At 37.9% G+C, this 24,912-nt stretch overlaps 1 protein-coding gene across 3 annotated transcripts in view; it reads right to left on the bottom strand.

The window, feature by feature from the left end:
- The window catches only part of PIGO (phosphatidylinositol glycan anchor biosynthesis class O), a 547,687-nt gene extending 531,863 nt beyond the window's left edge, over positions 1-15,824 (bottom strand). The window contains exon 1 of one of the 3 annotated variants that reach the window (XM_044077361.1): positions 15,235-15,823. In XM_044077361.1, the coding sequence (XP_043933296.1) occupies positions 15,235-15,721 (487 nt within the window). In that variant the 5' untranslated portion in view covers positions 15,722-15,823. Of the gene's footprint in view, positions 1-15,234 lie in introns of all 3 variants that reach the window. The other 2 variants (XM_044077374.1, XR_006365544.1) reach the window with 2 other exon arrangements.
- Between the last annotated feature and the right edge of the window lie 9,088 nt (positions 15,825-24,912).

Genomic DNA, 24,912 nt, shown 5'->3' with positions numbered 1-24,912 from the left:
AATGTCTTTAAACATTAATGGTCTCACAGATCAATACAAAAAAAATGAGTAGTGATCTATAATAAAGATGCAGAGTGCAAATAGCTATGCTCCTGGAGACACAGTTGGAAAGAAATGACCACGTGAATTTGATATAGAATGTTTTTCACGATGGTTATTCAACGGAATACCTGGGACAAAGGAAAAGAAAAGTACTTATTTAATTGTAAGAGAAGCTCCAATAGTGATAGAAGAGGAAAAAAGGTAATAATGGTAGACATGTAGTACTAAAGGACTGCTGGCAAGGGAGGCAAATTACACTGGCATGTATTTATATTTCACCTAAAACTGCTACAATGGAGCTTAAGAAAATTCTAGGAGAAATAATCAGTTTCCAACAGGGCATATTACTTTTAGGTGGGGATTAGAATTTGATTTGCAGCAGAGATGATGTGTTTGGAGGGGTCCAGAATGGGAAAATATAAGAAAGGATGGTAGGTTTTGATGACATTTATAAAAATATTTGGCATGGACGATGTAAATTCAGTAGGAGGAGTTTAGAGTGAATTTACATATTATTCCCCAAGATACTAAAATTGGGCTGGGCTAGACAGAGCTTTCATTTCACAAGAACAAGTACATTTAAATGAGAGTTTCAATATGCATCCAATAACTATTTCAGATCATGCACCAATAATAACAAATAAAATGCAGGATAATGAACTAAAAATGAGACACTGGTGCTTTCCCACCTATGTTGTGAAGAGAGGAATGTAATGAATGTGTAGTGGAAATTATTCAAGGTTTAGAAAAGAAGACAGAAATTCTTCTGAAAATATAGCTAGGGAGTGCAATAATATTAAAGAGGAGTTTAAAAATAGGATGGAAATAAAAAAGACATATATGGTTGAGAAGCAACAAGAATTATTTAGAGGGACTGACAAATGTTAAAGTATTGCAGAATAGGGGGACTCTCACAGAACAAGAAGAGGAGCAATTGCAGAGTGGTAAGCAGAAAATAAAGGAATACTTTGATAATATGCATGAGTTATGAAAGGCTGCTGTTAAAGCAACTGTTTTTTGATAAGGGCAGAGCACAAAAACCTTTAAAGCAGCAACTCAAGCAACAGAAAGTAGAAAGGTTTACTGCAAAGCTTATGGAGCCTATAACACGGAAGATAACAAGAAATCCTGTAGAGGTACTAGAAATATTTCAGAAATTTTATGAAAGTCTGTATAAATTAGAAAAACATGGAGATCAAGAAAAGGTACAAGTGGAAATGTTTATAGAAAAATTAAATATGCCAAGATTAGAGGTAAATGAGGCTTAATTACAAATAGAGTAGGAGGAGATGAGATAAAAATGGCAATGTATAACCAACCAACAGGAAAGTTCCCAAGAACAGATGGTATTTCTGTGAAGTTTGGAAGCTAGAAGAGAAAAAAATGATAAAGACCTGGAACATTTTGTTTAACAATATATTAAGAGGAGAGGCACCAACTTCTTAGAAGAAAGCGGTGGTGGCTGCAAGACCTAAAGAGGCTAAAGACCCATCAGATCCAGCTTCATACAGGCCCATTTCAGTCCTACACCATGATTATAAAGTGTTCATGATTATACTGACTAAAGAATGGCAAAGATGATGCAAAAAGTGATAGACATGGATCAATTTGGTTTTGTGGAGGGGAGGCAAACATTTGACAACATTAACAGAGATGTGGGGAAACCAAGAAAAAGTACAAAGGGGAAATATTTATGGAACACTTAAATATGCCAAGGTTAGAGGTACTTTAGTCTCAACAATTAACAGTTGAGATAGGAGGAGATGAGATAAAAACAGGAAAGTCCCCAGGAATATATGGTTTTCTCGTGGAAGTTTGGAAGCAATGAGGGAAGAAAGTGATAAAGATCTGGAAGGTTTTGTTTAACAGTACTTTAAAAAGGAGGGGAGGCACCAACATCCTGGAAAAAAAAGTTGTGATGGCTGTAATACCTAAAGACGGATCACATCCAGCTTCATATAGGCCGTTTTCGTTTTAAACCATGACTATAAAGTGTCTGTCTATAATGGCTAAAAGAATGGCAAAAGGTGTTACCAAAGTGTATAGATATAGATTAGTGCAGTTTTGTGGAAAGAAGGCAAGCATTTGACACCATTAATAGAATAGTGATGATAGAGAGGGAATCAGAATATACCAAAATAGCACTGATATTGGTGTGTCTTGATGCAGAGAGAGCATTTGACAGAATAAGCTGGGACTTTATGAACAGGGCATTGGAAGCATTTGCATTCCCTGATAAAATTATAAGGTTGATAAGAAGGATATATGAGGAATTGGAGGTGAAAATTAAAGGGGATTGGTTCCTTTCTGGTAATTTCTGTTTGAGCAGAGGAGGCAGGCAGGGGTGTCCTCTTTCTCCTTTATTTACTCTATAATTAGAACCATTGACAAAGAAAATAAGAGACTCAGAAATTCAAGAATAGAATTGGTATGGTGGTCAGAAAAGCAGGCTCTATTTGCAGTTGATATTTTATACACATAAAACCAGAAAAGGGTATTTCGATGTTGTGGACCACTTTGAGGCAGTTTCACATCTTTTCACGATACAGAATTAGTGAAGCTAAAACAAAGGCAACTGCTGTAAATTATGTACTCACACACAAATTTGTTCAGCAATATCCAGATTTATGGGACATGATAAAAATGACGTACTTAGGAGTATAGATTTTAAAAAATTCTGGTGTAGCAGCTAAGGATATGTGGGAAGACACTAAACAAAAAATACAAAAACTGAGAAATTGGAAGCTCTGTTATATGGATATGGATACCAAGATACAAGCACTTAAAATGTTGTAGCTCCTTTAGTTTTATACACAGGTCAGACATATTTTTATCAACCAGAGGAAAAGTTGAAGATAGCAATTAATAAACAGTTGAAGGATTTTATCTGTGAGGGGAATATGGCAAGAGTCAAGAGGGATAAGCAGATTCTTCCAAATGAGCAAGGCAGTTTGGGATTACATAACATGAAGGGGTATTTCACAGCTATACGGTTAAGGCTCCTACATACAGCACAAGCAGAAACCTACAATTCAAAGTAGAAAGGGATGATGTTTAAATGGTGGAAGCTCATGAAACAAGGAGAGACTGGGATTCTGGATGCAGATCCTTAAAGAGATTAACAAAAACTGTGCAGGGTAGAGATAGTCTTTCCTATCAAGGACTGATATCAGACTATAGTGAAACAGAAACAAATAGGGAGATCCTAAGTGAAAGACCAGCACTGGTAGAGTTTTTAGTAGAATCTACAACAGAAAACTGCTGTTGAAAAAGGAAGAATTAGTAAAGCATACAAAATATTGCATGATAACTATAAGAATCAATCAGAGGACGCTAGAAAGGATTGGGAAGAGAGACTGGATAACAATTCACAAACAAACAATGGGGAATATATGTATGTCTTCCAAATATGCACCCTAGTCCAGAATATTTAGGATCTTTGTTTGGAAGTGTTTACATAGATATTTTTATACCCAAGTAGACTCCAAAGATTTTTTTTTCCTCAGGTAGACAGCAAATGTTGGAGGTGTGATAAGGACGAAATAGGTAAATGGGAACATATTTTTGGGAGTGTAATGAGTTGGCAGACTTTAATGATTTCCTGCAGACTAGTCTGTGAGAGATACTGGCAAGCAAATTGGTGTAACTAAAGAAATGATACTTTTGAGCTATGCTATAGAATCAGAATTGCCTAGACATAGTAAGGCCTTGCTGGGTCTAAATTATGATGGCTGCCAAAAAAGCAATTACTAGAAAATGGAAATCAAAATCTAAACCAACTTTACTAGAAATAGTAAATACAGTAAAAGATAAAACAACTGGAATTTGGATCTTTAGAAAAGGGTAGGACAAATGTTAATTCTGGGAACAACACATGCACAGGTGGAGCGGGGTTTAAAAGAAGCAGGATTTGAATGAACTATGTAATATTTTACTGACAATGACTGAATAGAAAATAAAGTGATGTACAATGTTTGCAACTAAATTTATGTCAATATGTTTTTTTTTCATTTATACAAATGTACAAGAATCTATGTCGTATATAATAATTTAATAAAGATGTTTCTTGTTTAAAACAAAATTGCTTGATATGGAAGGCAATCTCTAGCCTGCAGTCCAAATAAATTCTTGACCTCTTCCCATTCTAATATCTTTCCCTCTCTAATTATTTGCTCCCAATACCTTGTTTCTTTTGCCAGTTTTCTCAGACAAATTCAAGCCCCTTTTTGCCTACTGTCTGTATCCTTAACTGCAGTAATCCCTGTTGTTAGAATCTCATTTTTCCATTCCTGTGTTGGCTTAGTTCTTAGGAGTACTTTTTGCTACTTTATGAATAGAATATTCTGTAAAGTTATTGTTATTCTCCTTGAGGATCTACATCCAAAATCCCAGTCTCTCCTTATTTTTTGAGATTTCTCCCTGTTTTGTCATCTTCCCCTTCCACTTTGAATTATTATGACTATTTAAAGTTCAATACAAATCAACTAGCCTGGAAACCTTCTGCCATCAGCAAGAATCAGTAAACTAATTACTAAAAAACTCACTAATTTAATACTAAAAATCAGAGCAAGCAGTATCAGTACACTCAATATTAAGTAATTTTATCAAAGGTCTTTTAGCTTGGTGAGTACTTTAAGGGGAGGGACATTGTAAACGGATACTTGTGTTTATTGTCAACAGCCAGTACATATGGGGAGACGGAGGGAGGGAATTATGTTGTCAAATTATCATAAAGGACAGGCAACAATAGATATACTGGGATTATGAACATAACTACAACAGGGTGGGTTTGAGGGGAAAAAGTTTTTCCTCTAGGTCTGTGCTGAGTGGCAAGTCCCGAACTAGTCTCACATACACTCAGTATACAACTCTTCAGTTTTGAAGAGAGACTTTAGATGATTTAAATGGTTATTTTTACCAAAGATACTCACCATAATACAGGTCACAGTTGTATCTCTTAAGAGATTATTCAGTTTGTGCATGTAAGGTGTGTATCTTTCTTGACTGCAGATGTTGCTGCCCTCTTTGCTTAAAGCAAAAGATGACCTCAAGCTTGCAAAAAAACAGTTCATTACTGAATGTGACATAGATGGGGATGCAAATTAACACATTCAAATCAGAAGTTATGGTGCATTTTTAGAACAGACTTTAGATGAGAGGGTGTAGATGCCTTAAACGGTGTAGCATAAGTACCTTGGAGTCTTGTTCACAAGGAAAGGAACACAGACTAGGAGACTGAGCACTGCATGGGTGCAATAGTGACAATACTCCAGGTGTTGTACTAGACTGTGGTGGAGAAATAAGAAGTGGGTCATAAGACAAAACTTTCATTTTTTTTCATACTTAGTCCCAGCAGCCTGCCATATCATCAGCCCACTTCTTGGGCAAGCAGTCTAATTGTTCATTATCACTGGTGCAAGGATAAATTTAAATATACTGTCAAACAAAACATCAGGAGTGTGTACAATTGGTTTAGCATTAAGAAACAGGACTTGTAACTGGCTGACCACGAATAACATTCTCACCTCCACAAGGAACATTGCCCTCTTGCAATACCATCCCAACCCCAATTAAAACCAGGGGAAATATCAGTTACCCAGCATATCCCCTTTACTCCTCTCCCTCTCTGGCTAACAAAGCTCTCAATTTGCTGATCTATCTATATCCCGTCCTCACCTAGGGTCACAAGCTCTGGACAGGGACCAAAAGGATTGAGCCTTCAGACACATGTGGAAGAAAACAGTTTCCTTCTCAGGGCAACCAGGCCTATTCTTCATAATAAAGTAAAAAGACTGGCAGTATGGGAGGATCTCTCTAAAAAAATCCATTGCACTTTTAGGTCGACAGGAGTCAATTAAAATGGTCTGGACACCTAATAAAGATGCCACCTGACCACATCTAGTATGTGGTGTACTACGTATGACATAGTATAAGACCTCAACACAAACCAAGGAGATACTTAAGGGATTATCTCCATTAATTTGCCTCAGAATGGAGGAGGATCCCAAAAGATTAACGAGAGACTAGGGCCGAGTCAGGGAAGTTTGGCGATATCTTACTCATCTTGTAACTACAGCAACCCTCACTAGGACAAGCAGTTAAGATGGATGAATGGATGAACATATTGTCATAAGATAAGTGATTTCAGAACTTCCAAGATGGCTGCGTACTGAACAACAGCTAAACTTCTGCTCTCCAACATGGTGGAAAAAGAAACTGACAGATAAGGGTCAATAACTCTGCCACTTTTATTAAATTCAGTTACTGGCTAGTAAGTACACTGTCTGGATGCCAGCAAAGAAGAAACTAACAGAGCCTGGAAAAAATCAACTAGAAAAGGTGAATAGAAAACATTGACTGGAAAGAATCCTTCAACTGTTTAACAAAAATCAATTCAAGCTCCAGCTTTGGTGCAAGATGTGGTTTCCAGTATTCTAGAGGGAAAAAGAAGTTAAATGTGCACAGAGCTGATTAAAAGAAATGAAACGCTGAAGGACTAAATTGACTCAAATAACAAAAGACTAGAAAAAATGGAGAAACTTTAAAACAGATATTTAGATGAACTGATAAAACTGCAAAAATCAGAGAATGAAATGAAGAAAAGGCTGGCTGAGTATGAGACTGCTTAAGAAGATACATTTCAAAAAAGCATAGAATTAGTGGACATAGTATATATGGAAAACCTGAGATTTTCTTCTGTACCAAAGAAAAGGCTATATTAATTTTATGAAGGCACAGACATGCAACCGGACTGGTACTCTACAGTAGGATTTGTTAACTGAAAGGGCACATTGTGTGTATGTTCCAAACTTGGTCATAAGAAAGCAGCCAAGATCTATATTAGTTAAGATGCAAACCTACCAGCAAAAAAGAGTTGATCCTAACAAAACTATGGCAGAAGGTCAAAATATCAAAAGTTGGAGACAGCAGAGTGTTTGTGGAAAATGATTATTCACTCTATACCTGGAAGAAGAAATGAAAATTTATTCCAACAATCAAGACATGACAGAGGCAGATGTGGGAGTCAAGCTGCTGCACTCAGCCGTCTTCAGAATATTTTTTTTCCTGAAGGATCCAAGTCATTTTTAAGCAGAAAAGGCTAAGGAGGAAATAGAAAAGTCTGTTCAAGACAAAACGAGCCATCAAGCAGAAGGGGACATTGCTTACCAATCGTCTGATAATAAAGCCCATAAAAAGACGTTGTCAGTGAAATCTTTTTCAGTGTTCCAAAGGAAATGCTTGACAGACAGAGAAAAGCACAGGAGCTGACTAGAAGAACTGAGAGTACCTTGGAAATGAACCAGAGTCTGGAATTGGAAGATGAATATGAAAAGGAAGACCACCAACTTGGAAATTAGTGAATATATGTGAGATTACAAAGCATTACATTTGTGAAACATTGCTATACAAGAAAAAATGGAAAGAATGAACTTTTGTTGATTTTGTTAAACTCGTTGGAGGCTGATAGATTTTTTTGCCTCACTTCATGTCATTAATGTTTGGAAGGACACTAAGGGGAAGGGAAGAAAAAAAATGAACTCAAAGTAAAATAAATTTCTGTTCTTAACAGCATTTTTATAAAATATTTCATGTTATAAACCGCATGTTCTATATTAAAGCATTTCCAGACATTGCTGTATGTGATAAGCTGTGGTGGTGCAGTGGCAGCTGTGTCACCTCACAGCAAGAGGTTCTCTCGTTCGATTCTCGGCTGGAGTGCCTTGTGTGTGGAGTCAGCATGTCCTCCCCACGGTCGAGTGGCGTTCGAAAGACATGCGTGAATGTACGTGCCTTCGTTGAAGGTTGGGTGTCGAGCTGGCACCTCGGCACCATGAAAATCTACTGCCAATCATTAGCGGACTGGAGTTCCGCTGTGGCAACCCCTAACCGGGAAAAGCTGAAAGAACAACAAGCTGTATGTGATAAAGATAATAACGTAAACAGATGCTTTAAATTAAGAAGTGTAGGCATTACAATGCAAAAATAGGGAAAAGGAGGCTGAACAAAAGCACAATTATGTTAAATAGGTTTAGTACTGTGTTGGTGAAGGGGATAGGGGAGTACACAGATCATAATATATGTAGACCTGATATGTTTTCTTTTACATTTGCATAGGTGAGTGTCTGGATTAAGACCTTTGGCTTAATCTATTAACACGTTTTAAGTGCAAACAAGTGAATAGGTGAACACTAAATGTAATGAAAAGCTTTCCTTTAGCAATAAATGTTCACCATGACTTTAGAAGCCTGCAGCTGACGGCTATATTTTTCTAATGTTTCCATGGAGACAAACTGATGAAAGGCAATAAAAAAGAGCACTTTTTTTTAGGTTAAAAGTTAACTTCTGAAAGTATGCAAAATCTTCACATCTGGAAGGGGAATAAAAGAAAAACAATATCACACAGCAATTAGTGTAAGTAGGAGCACAGGCAGTAACAAGCGTCTTAGCTTGGATAACCTCAACTTTTGGTCAGATAATGCCTGTGTGTGCAGCTGTCTGTTTGGAATAATTGTTCCTTTTCAGAAGGTTAAACTTCATTATGTGAAGCTGCACATAACTGTGTATTTATATTAAGTTAAGAGGTTCTGGGAGTGTGTTTATTTATTTATTTACTTTTTTTTGTTTTTTTGAGGGTTTTTATTAAACAAAAAGTCATCCAAGATGTCACAGGTTCAAATGGAAAGGACAAGAGACAACTGTATAAAAGATCAACTTGCCAATCATTAGTTGCAGCATGTATCACAAAAGCTGGAAATATGAGAGAGAGACTGGACAACTAATTCACAAAGAAATAATGGGAGGACATATATATGGCTCCCACATATACAACAAAGTCTAGAAGATTTAGGATTTTTGTTTGAAGTATTTGCATAGGTATTTTATACCCCAAGAAGACTCCAAAGAATTTTTCCTCATTTAGATGGCAAATTCTGGAGGTGTGATGGAGAAGAAAGAGATAACTGGGATCATATGTGTAACGATTTGGCAGACATTAAAAATTCCCTACAAAGACTATTCTGTCATAAGTATTAGGTTAGCATATGGATGCAACTAAGAAACAGTTTTTGACCTAGGATACAGGATCTGAATTGTCTGCCAATTACTAGAAAATGGAAATAAACGCCTAAACCATGCGTATTTGAACTAGTGAATACTGCAAAGTTGATAAAAGAACTGCAAGTGGGATCTTTAGCAAAGGGCAGCATGAAATTACATAAAAATGGAAATTGTAGGAATAATACAAGCAGAAAAATGTTTTGGAGGAGGAATGAAAAAGTTAAGGCAGAAATTGACCAACTTATGTAATGTTGGATTGATTATATTGTACAGAAGAATATAAGTGATGTATAACGTTTGTAACTGTGAACATGCTCATATGGTGTTTTCTTTTTATATATAAATGTATGTTTACCTATGTCACAAATGATAATTGAATAAATGTGTTTAAAAAAAGATGAATGATTTAAAAGAATCAACGTGAACTTAAGTGCTAAATATCTTTTCCAATCTGACCTATGCTGCCTTTTGCTCCATAAATGTGATTTTGACTCATTTCTCTGTACAATGGTAAATCTTTGTATGCTGTGAAGTGCACATATGCCAAGTATGCAGCAAAATCAGCATGTTAAATAGTATATTTCATGGGTTATGATGTCAAAGCATGATATCTTGCTAACAAGTAATAAATCTGAAAAATATCTTCAAAATCAAACATTACTTTCTGCTGTCAGTTTACGAAGTGCAGCACAAAAAGGAAGAGCAACAAGATGCACACGTATTACAATATTTGACTAATGGCTGTAGCAAGAACTTTTATGATAAAAGGGAAATATTTAGAAAGATGCAGTAACTCAGTGAACAGCTGCTGATAAACATACTCAGTTTTAATAAAAGACAATTAGTCCCATTAAGTGAGATAAATAACAGAAAGAAAGCAAAAGTTGAATAACTTTCAACATGAAAATACTTGCTAAAATAAACAAATAAATAAATACATACTGGTTTTATCACCTCAGAGGCATTTTCACTTACAAAGTTAAGGAAGTGGAAGCTTACACTTTTATTTACTTATTTAAGAAGTGTTTCCATGTTTTCAACTTAGAAACTGTTGGTTCAATAGGCATCTGCTTCTACAGTATTAAATATTGCAGGCCCTAGGACTAAGTCCCAGTCAGAGCTTTTCCTTTCATACCCTGCCACTATTTAGATGTTGAACAAAAACTCTTCTGTTTTGTATTCTCAAGTAATATGCACTGTCACTGGATGTGTGCAGATTCTGATATCGGTTGCAGTCTACCTGTGTTGCATAGTTTCTCTGTACCCTCCCAAACCTATTGTACTTTTTGTTGTTAATGCTACCTGTGACGACCCACTACTGAACCAGTAATCAAGGAGCTTCAATCCTCACCACTAGCAACAGTGGGGGAAACTCACTGACAGGATGACAAGTAAACACACAGTACTTCCAGATGCAGCTCTCTGCATAAAGTGTTGTTTCCCTTAAGAGTACACAATCAGGGGGTGGTTTCTCCCTCTTCCTCCAGATACCCAATAAGACTCCCCATTGGCACAGCTATAGAGTTGAGATCTTAACTGAGTGACTAAGCCAAGACCTCCAGCACCCTCTCTGTCCAACCAGTGCTTCTTGTCCCTGCCCACGTAACTGACATACACACACTCTTTGAGGTTTAATTTACTTACACACACACACACACACACACACCTGGGAAAGGCTGGCACAGGTTTACTAGCTATGCCTCCTTCTGCCCAGACTATAAGGTAGTTTTCATTGCCACCACTCACTTCTTATCAGCTACTTTAGGGCCCTTAAAGGGTGCACAATCGTATTGTGTAATGTTAATAATATTAACACAAATGGTAGGTTAACCAAGAGCAAGGGTATTAGGAGTGGGCCACACAGTGTCACCAAATAAATATGCAAGTACTCTCAAAACTAAAATATCTCTATGCAGAAGAGCCACAATAAAGCTTTAAATATATTTAATAATAATTAATAAAAGAACAAAACAATACTAAATATATATTCACTGTGACATCAGAGTTCAAAACCACAAGAAATATTTAAAATAGCATTGCAGTACTGGCTCACACAAAGAAAAACATCTAAACTAAGCTTCAGTATATTCCTGACTGAATCCAAGAGAATTATACTATTTCCTAGAAACTTACTTTATTAGAGCAAGGGAGATGAGGTGAATGGATCTTCTAGTTGTTTTCAGGTCCAAGGCAGAATGCTCTGTCTCACTAACAGACTTATCACAATAATATCTCAAATATTACTGCTGTGATAGCTTGCAGAATGACATCATTTCTGTCATCTGACTTCTAGTTCCTAGGGCAAAACCCCCTAATGCTGAAAGCTGGTAGCATTTAGCATCTACCTGTAAAAATACTCCTACAAATTGCTTTTGCTCAGATCTTGGCAGGTGCTGGAAGTCATAAAACAACTGCATTCTTCCATGCTTTCAGAGGTAGTAATGAATTCACTCCAAATACAATGCAGAAAGCTTCCTTGTACACACTCTGTGTCTCTGTCTGTCTGTGAGATAGCTTATAAAGTAATTTACTTTCAGATATTTTTCTAAAGTTTGCTGGACTGAAGTTAACCCTCCAGTTTCCTCTGTTAACACATACATTTAAACAGTTACAATAGTGCAGGTACATTTCTGTTCTCTTCCAGTAGGGCACACTGTGGGTACATTTTAAGCACAAGCACTTTACAAAATATATTTTCAATATAAACATTTGTACAGAACAGTTTGATATACACATGTCATGCAGTTCTAATACAAGCATCTTATATAAATTAGTTTGATATTCACAAATGAAATATAATTATTTACAAAATTCAATCTAGCTGTGCTGGCATTATCTCCCTTCATTACACTACCTCTCTCCCACTGTGCACATTTATTTTGTCTCTTCCTTAAGATGCAGCCATTTAAATTCATTTAAAATGAAAATGAAGCTAAATTATTCTGAAAATTCTTCTAGAACTGCCAAATTCCATCTCATACTTTACTCCGTTTAATCCTGTTAAAGAACTTCTCACCTGCAAAGTGGCTGGTATCCTTTGAAAAGCATTAAACAATTCCAATATTAGTAGCTAGATTTGTACCACGTTGCAAGCCATCTAAACACAGATTCTGATGGCAGATAATGACCTCTTAGTGCATTCATTCTGCCCATTCATCAACCGGCTAAATAAATCAAAGGGCCCACGTAACAGTCTACTTTCCCAGATCTCTTATAACATCTTATTTGCATCCAGCATTTGGTAATTCCTTTACTACAGCTGACCTACTACCTTTACATGAAGGCTGTTCTAATAGTCTACCCCCCCTCCTATGGCATAATACTTCCATTTATCTCCAAAGCCATCCACACTGAAACTTCTATTCAAGTCCTCCTGTTGTTACACATCTCTGTCTTGAAGACTATACACTCTCAGACTTAAAATCTTGTAGTCTCCTTCATCTGACACTATACACATTAAGTTCTTTGCTCTTTACATGACTTCTTATGCTGGTCATGCATGGTTTCTGCTGCTGGTCTGAGATTTCCCTCTATCCCATTTAGCTCCTTGCAAGAAGTACAAAATAATACACACAAATGCTTAACAGCTATCTATAAAGATGAAAAAACTGTTAACTCTAATCTATTAATTATGTTTCTACTTAGCATGGGCGTAGCCAAGCATACTTTCTGTACTCTGCAGAGTACATTTTTCTGAATATCACTTAGAAATGTTTAGCTTTTCTGGACATAATATGTCTGTGATGGTCTAAATTAATGCTTTCAACAACAGGTACATAGCTTGCTTACAAAGAGGATTGCTAATCCAAAAATCAATATCTTTGGTAGATATAGAGGGAAAAAATGAAAATCATGCATGCTTTTACAAGCATTTGGGGGGGCAACATTTTGTGAGGTGTGCATTTTTTAGTGCTAGGTGGGAATGGGACAGCTATAAGAGATTGTGAGTACAAAATGGAATAAAATGGCTACACCACTGCTTCTTAGCATCTCAACACGTCGCTTGTCCTCTTGCTGATTTTTACCTGTTTACGATTAGTCACCTGAAACAGCAACCCTGATCCACAATTTATCAGAGCTAATGATTCTTCCTCAACTGTAAACCCTGTGTGCACGCATGTGCTTGTGTTTCTGAAATGGACCTTTCTCCATGTTGCCATCTTCAAATTATTAAGCTAACATTATCAAAGCACTTTACGGCCTCTTTATGTTTTGTGTTGCATACCTGCATGCTTTCCTTTCCAGATAAAATTCAAATACACTGGAAATAAACTAACACCTTTGGTACCCCAATGTTAATTGTCATTTACAACAGATTCCATTTACTAATACATTCTACAATCTGTTGACAGCCACCTTTTACCAACAGTACTATCCTAGTACCCATACTGAGCCAATCTGACATCTTCCTAAACACTTCTTGTGGTGCTACACAAAGTGCCAAGTCCTACAATGAAGACTAAATATAAAAAAGGCTACAGAAAAAGCATGTCTACAGTCAGATATGGCCTTCACACTTTTAAGTCAATTCTGGCAACCTGTTACTATTCCCTCTGCCTGATTAAATTTACCAAAAAAATCAGTCTGACAGGTTGCTCCACTGAAACAACTTCCATTCAACCAAACTTGCTTATTGATGTGTTCATGCCATGCTTCTTGTGAACTAAAAGATAAAAAAGCTAGGGAACAATACCTCCCAACTGTTTAAACGTTCACAGGAGATCCAGATTTTTGCCTTATATTTTTTGTCTCTTCATAGGTAATTGTTAGGCTAGCTGCCCTTGCAGGCCATTTTAAGCCCAGCCAATGTCCCTTTTTGTGCTCAAATTAGCCTATCACATTTGGATAGAGACTGGTCTTCATAGGAGGTTACTAGGCTATGGACCCGGAGGTTATTTCAAGCCTAGCTGTTACATCCCAATGTAATACCAGTGACACTCTAGTCATTACCCAGGACTGTATTTAGTAATGACTGCCCATGTCCAGGAGGACTGTTGGCGCTATCCCCAGTAAGAATTTACAGTGCCCCATCCACTCGTCCAGGTTCTTTTGAACAGTGTCATAGAGGTGCTCTGCTAAACATGAATTGGAAGCCTATTCCAAAGATGCATCAGCCACTGGGAGACAAATTTGTCCCTCCAGCAAGTCCTATTCAAGCCAGAGGCCATATTTGGGTCCCTGGAATGGGTGGCTCTAGTCCCATTTGATTTACAGATGTGCAACAAATTCAATAGGTTTGGGTCAGAGAATGCTCTGAAAGTCAATAAGTCTCTCCTAAGAAGTCTATACGATACTGAGTATAGTGACAGGGACTTAGTCTGTGTAAGGCATGTGCTTGAGTCCCTTGATCTTCTTTGTTAGAAACCTCTGAGGTCTCACCAATTGCTGCAGGTGCTTTGTGCGGTACATGCCAAAGGGGGCGTTATAAGCAACCCATGGTAGATAATTATATATTACCCCTAATGAGATAATTATATATTACCCCTAATGAGCATAACTCAGATCACGCCATAAATAATTTGAGGGGAGGCCATGCATGGGATACAGTATTTAAGTGCTGTTTCTGTACATTAGTAGTACATGGGGTAGTTCTCAGGTAAATTTTGTTTCCCATTCATAGATGACAGTTGTGCTTGAACACGGACAGTGATGGACTTTGTCTATTTCTCATATTTTGCAGTTTTCTGGCAAATGATTTTGGACTAAATTCACTAATGACAGACATTTGAGTTTCAGATTTCACATCCTTCAGAAAATGCATACTAAAGCAAACCATGTTATCCTATCAAAGTTTTAATTTTATTAGAGTGATGTCTAAAACATGTCCATTATTTTGGGCCCTTGTTGCCACATTATTTTTGGCTTTGTCCAACATTATTGTGCTATGAGATTAGGAAATAAATTCTATGTAGGTTATATAATCTAGTTTACTACCGTCATTACCCCAGTCTGTTCATCAGACACGCTCCTTCTGCTATGACTTAATGCTAATTTGGACGGTGGACTCCATGTCCCTCTGATAGTTATAATTCACATAAGTATATTATATATATATATATATAATTGACGAAGTATTCCTTCAGTAACTCAGTCATCTTCTGTACCTTTACAATAAAGTTAAAATTGATTGCTTACCATTCTGAACAAACTGATGAATCAGATTATCCTCCTGAATGGCATAAGATGCAAAGTTGCTACCAATATCGATGAATGTTGGAAGGGAACCTGTAGTAATGCCTTTAATTCTCTGCATGGTAGTAGTAGGTGGATCGGCTTTAAACTGATAAAGTCTGCTATTATGTGGCTGAGAGTTCACCACATTATGAAAGACTTCCATTTTATTCTCAAAAGGTTTGGGATTTTTATTATTGGGGTCATACTTTGCAAAATCAAATTTCAAAGCATCAATGACAAGTATTACCACCTTCTTGAATCTTTGCTCCATCCAGCAGACGCCTTCAACTTCTGTCACTTGCGAACCCAGGAAGTGCTGGTCCACACATGAACTCCGATTGTTAAGCTCCATTCGTACCAAAAGAAAACCACTCAGGAAAAGTGCAATCCCAGCATAAAACATAAGACATATCCATGCTACGAACAAAACTACTGGGACCTTCTTCATTATGTTTCCCAAGTAACCCAGCGTAACGTGCTGCTAAAACTCCACAAACGCACAGCAACAAGACCCGCCTTCTCCCCTACCTACCAGACCACACCCACGAGTGACGTTATGAATATCCGTAAGATGATCGTCAAGACGCATACGGATATTAGGAATATTCACATACCTCTCAAGTGTATCTCATTACGATAAACATACCTCATTTGCGGTCTTGAAAGAGTCACGTTTCTCAAAGTTCCACATTGAAAAATGACTTTTTTAATTGATATTCATGGTAAATACAAATTAATCATATTAATTCATTAAAATATCTTTTTTATTAGTAAAAGCAGCATATAACCATCCTATGACCTTACTGGTTGAAGTCGTTAGTAAGCCATGAGCACATGTTCCACATTTTACCGCCTAATGTTTCTCATTTTCAAGAGAGAAGGTTGAGCGCTATCTTAAGTATTATTTCTTACTTTTGTCGGGAGATAACGGAGAGTAGTCAAATTGCGGATATTTTCTTTTTAACCGCCTCTCAATGTGGTTTCGCATTTTGCGTGTCTGTTCTAAAGCTGGTGATTTTGAGACAAAAAAATGATGTTGGGTGTAATAAAGAAAATGCGTGTTAACTCACATTTTATTAGGGGGTTAAATTAACAGTGCTAAGATTTTAATAAGTGTTGCATTTATTCCTGGATCTATTCTTGATTCGTGAAGTAATAGACTGAGATATGTGTTGCATTTATCCATGTTTATTCCTAGATGTAGTCCTGATTCGTGAGGTAATAGACTGAGATATGTGTTGTTGGAAAGGTGTATATAGAGACGAGTGATGGATGATAGCACCAGTACAGGTTAGGGTCAGAAATGACGGAAAACGATACGCTAATTTGCTGAAAGCTGTTGAGCTTGCTGTTCCTCGTGCGAATATAAAGGTTGTTTTTTTTTTTTTTTGGGGGGGGGGGGGGGGTAAACACCTTTCAATTGTTTCTGACTTCATCCTCATAATTTTTTTAGTCCAGATATGAGGATCGGGATGCATACTAGCAAGCATTGACCACGGTGCCAAGTGAGTCGAGATGCAACTGCAGGGAGGCAGCAAGATTGCGCCCAACGCCCCCTTAAAAATTAATACCATTCAGTAATACGGAAAATAAAGTTCATTAGTAGCGGGTGTAACTCTCAACCTTCCATCTCCAAAATGAGGAACACTAACCCTAATAATGTGGAACACGTACGGCTTACTAACAACTTCAGCTAGGAAGGTCACAGGATGGTTAAAATACGCCGGTTTTACTTATAAAGATCTTTTAATGAATTAATATGATTTATTTCTATTTACCATTGATTTCACTTAAACACATTCCTAACACTGAATGTGTTACAGACCCTTTCAACGTGGAACTTCGAGGAACATTACTTTTTAAGACCCCAGATGAGGTACGTTCGTCGGAATGACGGCGGATACTAACTTGAGTGGCATATGTAGTAGTCGTTGAGGTTTCATTTAATTCCCATATGATATAACGCCATAAAGTGGCAGTAAGCTGTGACATCTTCTGATCGTTTCACGTCTTAAAATGTGGAAATATGCAGAAAACATTTGCAAACTGTAATGGATTGTCATAGCATTTCTCTAAAGCATGCTTCTCAATAGTCCAGATTTTTGCCGCTTATATTTGGTTTGTTCCTCGTAAAATTTGCAATTTTCTAGCAAATCAATTAGAACTGAAGTCATTAAATTATACTAAATAACACGTTTGAGTTTCACACCCTTTAGAAAATCCATAACATTGCAAAACCTGTTATTCTAACAATTTTCTAAGTTTATAGGGGCAATATTTAAAATCTGTCTCTATTTTCGGTATTTGTCCCCATTATTTTTGGCTTTGCACAGATTACTTGCATTAAGAGGTGTGATGGAAAGCATGCTTTGTAGCTGCCCTGTTCTGAGGAGGTATTTTAATCACAGGATTAACTAAAGTTTATCTTCATTTCCCCTATATGAAGCTAGAATGATCTGATCCTGTTTTGTAAGCCAGCGCTATACCTGCACTGCATTCCTCTCAGACTCAGTACAATAATTCTGGACAAAGCCAATAATAGTGGGATGACAATCGTATGTCCCCACTGTGGGCATACCACATAGGATAGTTAGGTTCACATAGTGCTACCTTATCCGCACCAACAACCAGTGGTGTGCCTGGTGCAGCATAACATGGCCGCCCACGCAGATTTAAAATATGTAGCATTCAGGCACGTGGCAGGGCTAGGTTATCACAGTGTTATGGTTAACCACTGTCTCTGCCCACAGGTGTTCTTTCCTGCAGTATTTACTGACTTCCATTCTTTGAAGGAGCTGCACCCCTAGCTAGGGATGTTCAAAGTCTCCAACCTTCCTATCTGAAGTCCATAATACCGGTCATATACACATGCCCACATTACAACCACATCTGCAGGAGCTATGTCCACTAGAACCCATCCTGCACATGTCCACTGCTTCTAGACACTTCCCCCATCCAGCAGTTACAACCACCTTGTTGACTGTATACTCTTAGGCATCTGATTAAGATAAAAATAATGATCACAGTGAAGTATAACAACTTGACATCACATTAGTCCTGCAAATCCAAAATAATGAGCAAATGACAGCAGTTAGTCATTTTCACCCACTGACAGCCTCCCACTCAGTAAAATTTGTTACTGTCTGTGTACATTTCAAATGTCTGACTGTTTGTTTGTGTCTTTCGGCTTTTCCCGGTTAGGGGTCGCCACAGCGGAACTCCGGTCCGCTAATGATTGGCAGTTGATTTTTACGTACCGGCTTGCCAGGCCTGACGCACAACCTTCAACGAAGGTACGCCCATTCACGCATGTCTCCACGCAGAAGACGCTCTAGCTGAGAATCGAACCGGACAGCATCTTACTGTGATGAAATAAAAAATAAAAGTGACAGTAATGATGCATTTACTGCTCTGTTTTACACAGTTAATCAGCCATACTAGTGCAACAACATTTAAACCTAAAAGCCATGCACTTGCTTGCCTGCTAGAATTAAAAAAAATCACAGCTTATGTCTGCTGTTACTTTTCCACCAGTGTAGCATTTTCCACCCCAGTCAAGTCCACTTTGACATAATTGGAAATTTGTTGAATTTCTGCTCCTTGCTCTCCCAACAGCTATGCAATGAATCAAGTAATGTGTGGATGGGATGGTGCAAAAAGCCTGCAAACTGAGTTGTCAGGATTGTGTGTGTGTGCGTCATTCCTCCCCCACAGTACCACAGCTGTAGCTGCTGTGAATGGGAGTCCCACAAGTTGTTTATTTATTTCAGCAGCATGAAAAAAAATGGCCTTCTTCTGCAAGTAGATCCACTGAAAACATGTCAAACGTTTCTGTTAATGCAGAAGCTTTAGCCATCCTTGTACCATCTCCATAAATCTACCACTGCAGAGAGTCAGAAAAGCAGTTTCTTGATTTTTCCTGAATAAAATTGTAGTAAATTATCCATATAACAGAATCTATATGGCTGGTGGTAAGGAATATTTTACAGGCTTATTTCACTTATTTATGTGTATACTCTTGTTTGTCGCTCTGGTTAACCAGTAAGTTAGGAGGATCAAGACTAACTCTGAGAGCAGAAATCAGCACTCTACTGTAAGACTTCAAAGGGCTGATGTCAGTGTGCACATGGAAAAGCTGCAAGTGGTGTTTTTGCCTTGTTTTAAAATTGTAGCCTGTTAATTTTTGATGTTTTTAGTAGTATTTAGGCAAATGTTGCTCTTTGTACAGTCACCCAACTGAATTCATTAATTACTGTGTTTCTGTGTGCTAAATCTTCCTTTCACCTTCTCTTTCTAACTCAATTTACAGCAATGTTTTATAGGTTCATAGGTGTGTACTAGGCTAACGGCCCTGGAGCCTACATAAGCCTAGCCCAAGAAGATTCCCTGGCATCATGCCGCCCAAAGTTAGTTCCCAGTACCCCGTCAAGCAAGACCACTGAAGTGAATCCCCAGGGTGAACTTCCTATTGCCCATCCACTCATCAAGATTTCTCTTAAAGAGGGCCAGTGAAGTGCTCTGCTTCATGTGAATGGGAAGTTTGTTCCAGAGTATGGGAAGTCTCTGGGTTAGGAAATTGTCCCTCCAGCATATTCTGTTTATTGTGGCAATAAAGTTTAGGTCCCTGCAGCGTGTGGCATGGAGGGATTGGGATTTCTTTAGGTGTAGCATATCTATCAGCTCTGGGTCAGACATGGCTTTGTAGGTCAAGCAGAGATCGCCACTAAGTAGGCGATAAGAGACAGAGTAAAGCTGGAGTTTTTTGAGTCTGTCCATATAGGGCATGTGTCTAAGGCCTAAGATCCTCATAGTGAGGTATTTTTGTGGCTTTTCCAGTTGTTGTAGGTGTCTAGTGAGGTACATACCAAATGCTGTTTTGTATTCTATAATACGTCTAATTAGGGATGAGTAGAGAAGGATTATGACCTCTTTCTTCCTGGATGAAAAACCTTTTGTAATGAGATGCGCCACATAGACGGACTTTCTGACTACAGTGGTAATGTGGTTATCAAAGGAGAGGTTGCTGTCAGCCTGTGTCCCCAGGTCTCTTATCATACCTTCGGTGTTTAGTGGACTACCGCCTATGTGGTAGTTCATGGGCACCGAATTTTTCCCAAAGGGAATGACAATGCACGTTTTGGCATTGAGCTTAAGGCCATGGATCTGGCACCAGTCATTGGTGTCAGTGAAGCCTTTTTGTAGAATGTCTACATCAGTTAGAGAATCAATAATGGCTCCCTGTTTGCAATCATCTGCGAACTTGGTTAGCCAGAGTCCCTTTGTGTTGGCTTGAACTTCAGAGAAGCAGATGCCAAACAGGAGAGGACCTAGGACCGATCCCTGTGGGACACCATTTGTAACTGATCGATAGTCAGATTTGGAGTCCGCTACTTTCACAGTGTGGGTTCTATCAGTGAGCCAGTTGGCAACCCATCTTATGACATAGGGGTTTATGCCTAGTTTAGTGAGTATATCTATGATTCCTGAGTGAGGGATTGTGTCGAAGGCCTTGGCAAGATCTAGGTAGGCTGCGTGAGTTACCTTGCCCTCATCCACAGCTCTGGTGACAGACTTGAAGAAGTCAATCAGGTTGAGCAGGCATGATCCACCTTTCAGCCAGTTTTAGCCAAGTATGTGGGCAGTCTGAGAGATAGTGATAATTCAGTGAGAGATGATAAATTGCTGCTATTTCTAGGATTAGATTTATTTATTTTTTTAATTGTTTATTAATTTCTAGGTTAGGATTATTGGTTGTAGCCCTAAGCTCTTTTTAATTGTTTGTTTAAATTCCTAGCTTAGTTATATTGTACTGACTGAAGCTCATTTGGTATATTTGCTACAAGAGTTCAGAGGACTAATATCAGAGCACACTTACTGGAAAAAGTGAAGTGCAACTTTGAAGCCAAAAATCAGGAAAATACTTTATTTCTTCTGCATATATTGCTGCCTGTTGGTATCTGGAAGGCAGTTTTAGTGGTGTTTAGTTCTGCTAATTTATTTAGTTTTCCTTGCTGGTAATTGAAGTGTTGTTTTTATACAATCGCCTGACTGAATTCATTAATTATTGTGCTGTTTCCATGTGCAGCATCTGTAGTTTTCACTCTTCCCTCCATTTTAACTGTTTCTGCCATTTTTAGTAGCATTTAAACATGTTTTGCTCACTTTATTTCATTATCCTTTCTGGAAATTGAAGTGTGGTGTCTGTACAGTTGCTTGACTGCATTCATTAACTACCAAGAATGTTGTACTGTGATAAACTTGCTGTTTTCTTTCTATTCTTACTATTTATAACTTAGTTACTGTTTGAAGCAACATTTTAATCAAATATATAGGCTGTCTATGTAAGAGATAGTTGGAGGATAAGTTGCTGCTGTTTCTAGGAAGTCAGCATTATTGGTTGGATCAAAAAGATTTTTTTGCATTGGTTTTTTGAAATTGTTAGCTTAGCTATATTGCACTCACTGAAGCTTGTTTTGGTGGCTTTGGTACAATACTTCAGATGGTTGATACCAGAGCACATATGCTGGAAAAGTTAAAAGTGGTGTTTTGATCTAATTTTAAAGTCAGAAGCCATGACAATACTTTATTTCTTGCTTGTATTGCCACCTGTTAATTGCTATTTTAGTGGTATTTAAATGAGTTTTGTTAATTTCATTTATAGGTTCTTAAATAAGTAATAGGCTAGTTGCTCTTGTAATGTGTTTTAAGATTAGCCAGCTTCCCTTAAGGGTGAGAATCAAACTTTGTACCTTGTGTTTGTGAGGTAAACACCTTAACCATTATCCCAACCTTTAACCCCTAGAAAATTGTATGTGGGTTTTGAACACACAGTCACGCACCTTTTACACATTACTGTTCTGGTGATTTAACCAGCTGAGCTACTCTACAATGCAATTTTGTTTTCTTTGCTGGAAATTAAAGTGTTGTTCCATGACCCAACTGAATTCATTAACAACTTTGTTGTTTCTCTGTGCTAAATCTACTGTTTTTCCTCCATTCTCTATTTTAAATGTTTCTGCTGCTTTTAGTATTATTTAAAATGTTTATTGTATGTTACTTGCAGGAATTGAAGTTTTCTGTTGTACAATTGCCTGACTGAATTAATAAATTATTGTGTCTGTCTGTGATCAATCTGTTGTTTTCCCCTCAGTTTTTACTATTTATTACATAGTTACTGTTACAACAGAGTTACAGCCAAGAGTGTGGGTGCAGTCTGATCAATAGTGATTATCCTGTAGGAGAGGATTAGCTGCTGCTCTTTGTATGAAGATAGCTTACTGCTCCAACCAATAATGCTGTTCTTTCATTGGCTTATTTAAATTTCTAGCGCAGCTAAACGCAGGCACTTTGAAATTTCACTACTCCCAAGCCTACTCAAATACATACCCATTAGCAGGCTGTGTTAAAGGTGCTACTTCTGTATTCAGGACCAAGTTAAGTTAGCACATCCAGTAATTACTTATTATACAACGACCCCCCCCATTAAATATTCAAAAACTCGCACGCTGTTTGGTCAGCGTGCACGTTGTAAATCAGAGTTATAGTAATGGAAAAAGGTCTGGTCGCCCGGACTTTTTCCATTACTATAATTCTTTTTTTTACAGCAATGGAGAACGCAAGATCTCCGTAGCTTCACACTGTCACGCTATGTTAAACGAGTTTAACATAGCGAGACAGCTTTAAAAAAGCAACGGAGATTCTCCGTTGCTTTTTTAAAGCTGTCACGCTATGTTAAACTCATTTAGCATAGCAAAACAGTTTTTAAAAAGCAACGGAGATCTTGCTTTCTCTGTTGCTTTTGCCCACAGCTCTGATGTACTGCGTAGGCATGCGCAGTACATCAGAACTGCAGCAGAATACCAGACAGCTGCGGAAGGGCAGCAAGGAGGCATTATACAATGCCGTTATTTAAGAAGAGTAATTATTTTTTTTCTTAAATAATGTCATTGTATAATAGCAATAACCCACTTCTGGGTGTGGGTAATGCTGGATTTACCCACGGTTGGCTTTGTTTGGTCACTCGGGCTTCGCCCTCATGACCAAACCACACCAACCATGGGTAAATCCAGCATTACCCACATCCAGGCGTGGGTTATTGCTATATTATACTACAACAGTTTATTGTACTCACTTCTTCTGTCTTTCTGCTTTTCCCAGTTAGGGGTCGCCACAGCAGAACTCCGGTCCGCTAATGATTGGCAGTAGATTTTTATGTGCTGGCTTGCTGGGCCTAACGCACAACCTTCAGCGAAGGAACGCCCTCCATGCATGTCGACACACAGAAGACTCTCTAACTGAGAATCGAATGTGCAACGTCTAACTGTGAGGCGACAACACTACCGCAGCACCACCACTGCAGTGTACTCACTAATATATAAAATTTTGTACTCAAAAGAATTTGTCAAGAAAAAGAAGCATTCAAACTTTGTACTCATTTCAATGTATACAAAATAAGCATCCAGAAAATCAAATACTGTACAAAAAGTCATTTATGTCCCTAATTTTCTACACTCTAAGCTGACCTTCATTTACTTTTATTTTCCACCAGTTGCCAGCTTTGCAGCATTTGGTATACTAAGGCAGTGTAGCAACTGCCTGATGCTCATGGACAATGAACTACTACTTACTCCATCACAAACTGCCTGTGAGAGATGCAAATAAGACAGAGGCATCACTCTCACAAAAAACACGGACTATGAACACTACACACCTCTATAGCACTCAAGACAAATACAAGGAAAATTGTCATATGCTGAAGATGTAAAAAAGTCACTGCCTAAGCCACCAAGGTCTAACAAGACTAGGTCTCACTGGAAATTAAAAAAAACATAACACATATTGCTACATCTATAACCAAGAGTCAACAAGAAAAAATTGCCTCAAACCAGGTACACTTAAAACCCTCTACCAATAAAAATATACTTGTGATTGGTGCCTTCATAGTAAGCCACATAGACTCTACTCTCACAAATCTTTACAAAAATAGGGTGATGATGAGTTGTCTTTCAGGTGCCAAGAACTCTGACATTTTTATTTATTTATTTATTTATTTAACATTTGTTTACCAGGAATGTCTGACTTGGAACAAAGCCAATTTTCAGCGGAGGCCTGGGGAGAAACGCTCAAGTGCCCTCAAGATGAGTAAATATGATCACAACATGGTGGTGGTGGTCTGTGTTGGTAAAAATTACCTGGTGCGCATAACCTTAAGGGATATCCTGAGAGACATTTCAGAGCTATCCGTTCATGTCACAAATTCAGGCAACACTCTGGTATTGAGCAGAATCCTACCTTTGCCAAAAATGATGCAGAGGTACAAGGAAAAGATGACTGATTTTGAGCTCATAGTTCTTGGTTCTCTGGATTAGTTCTTTGTTGGTGTGCTTTATTTGCAGAGTCTGTGTGTTTTCACAATGTTCATGTGGTTTTTGCTTTATAGTTTCATAGGTTAGGACTAGGATAACTGCCCTTGTGGGCCATTTTAAGCCTAGACAATTATCCCATGTGAGAATTAAACCCTGTACCATGTGTCAATAAGGTAAACACCTTAACCATTACATCATCATTCCACTAGGTTCTCCATCTCCTTCCCACATCCAAAATGGCAGACTGTTAGGTGAACTGGCAGTCATATATATT

The sequence above is a fragment of the Protopterus annectens genome, chromosome 1.part1, assembly GCF_019279795.1.
Source record: "Protopterus annectens isolate FY-2018-M chromosome 1.part1, PAN1.0, whole genome shotgun sequence".
Lineage (NCBI taxonomy): Eukaryota > Metazoa > Chordata > Ceratodontiformes > Protopteridae > Protopterus > Protopterus annectens.
Note: the sequence above shows the minus strand (reverse complement) of the source record. Positions and strands in the feature narration are given on the sequence as shown.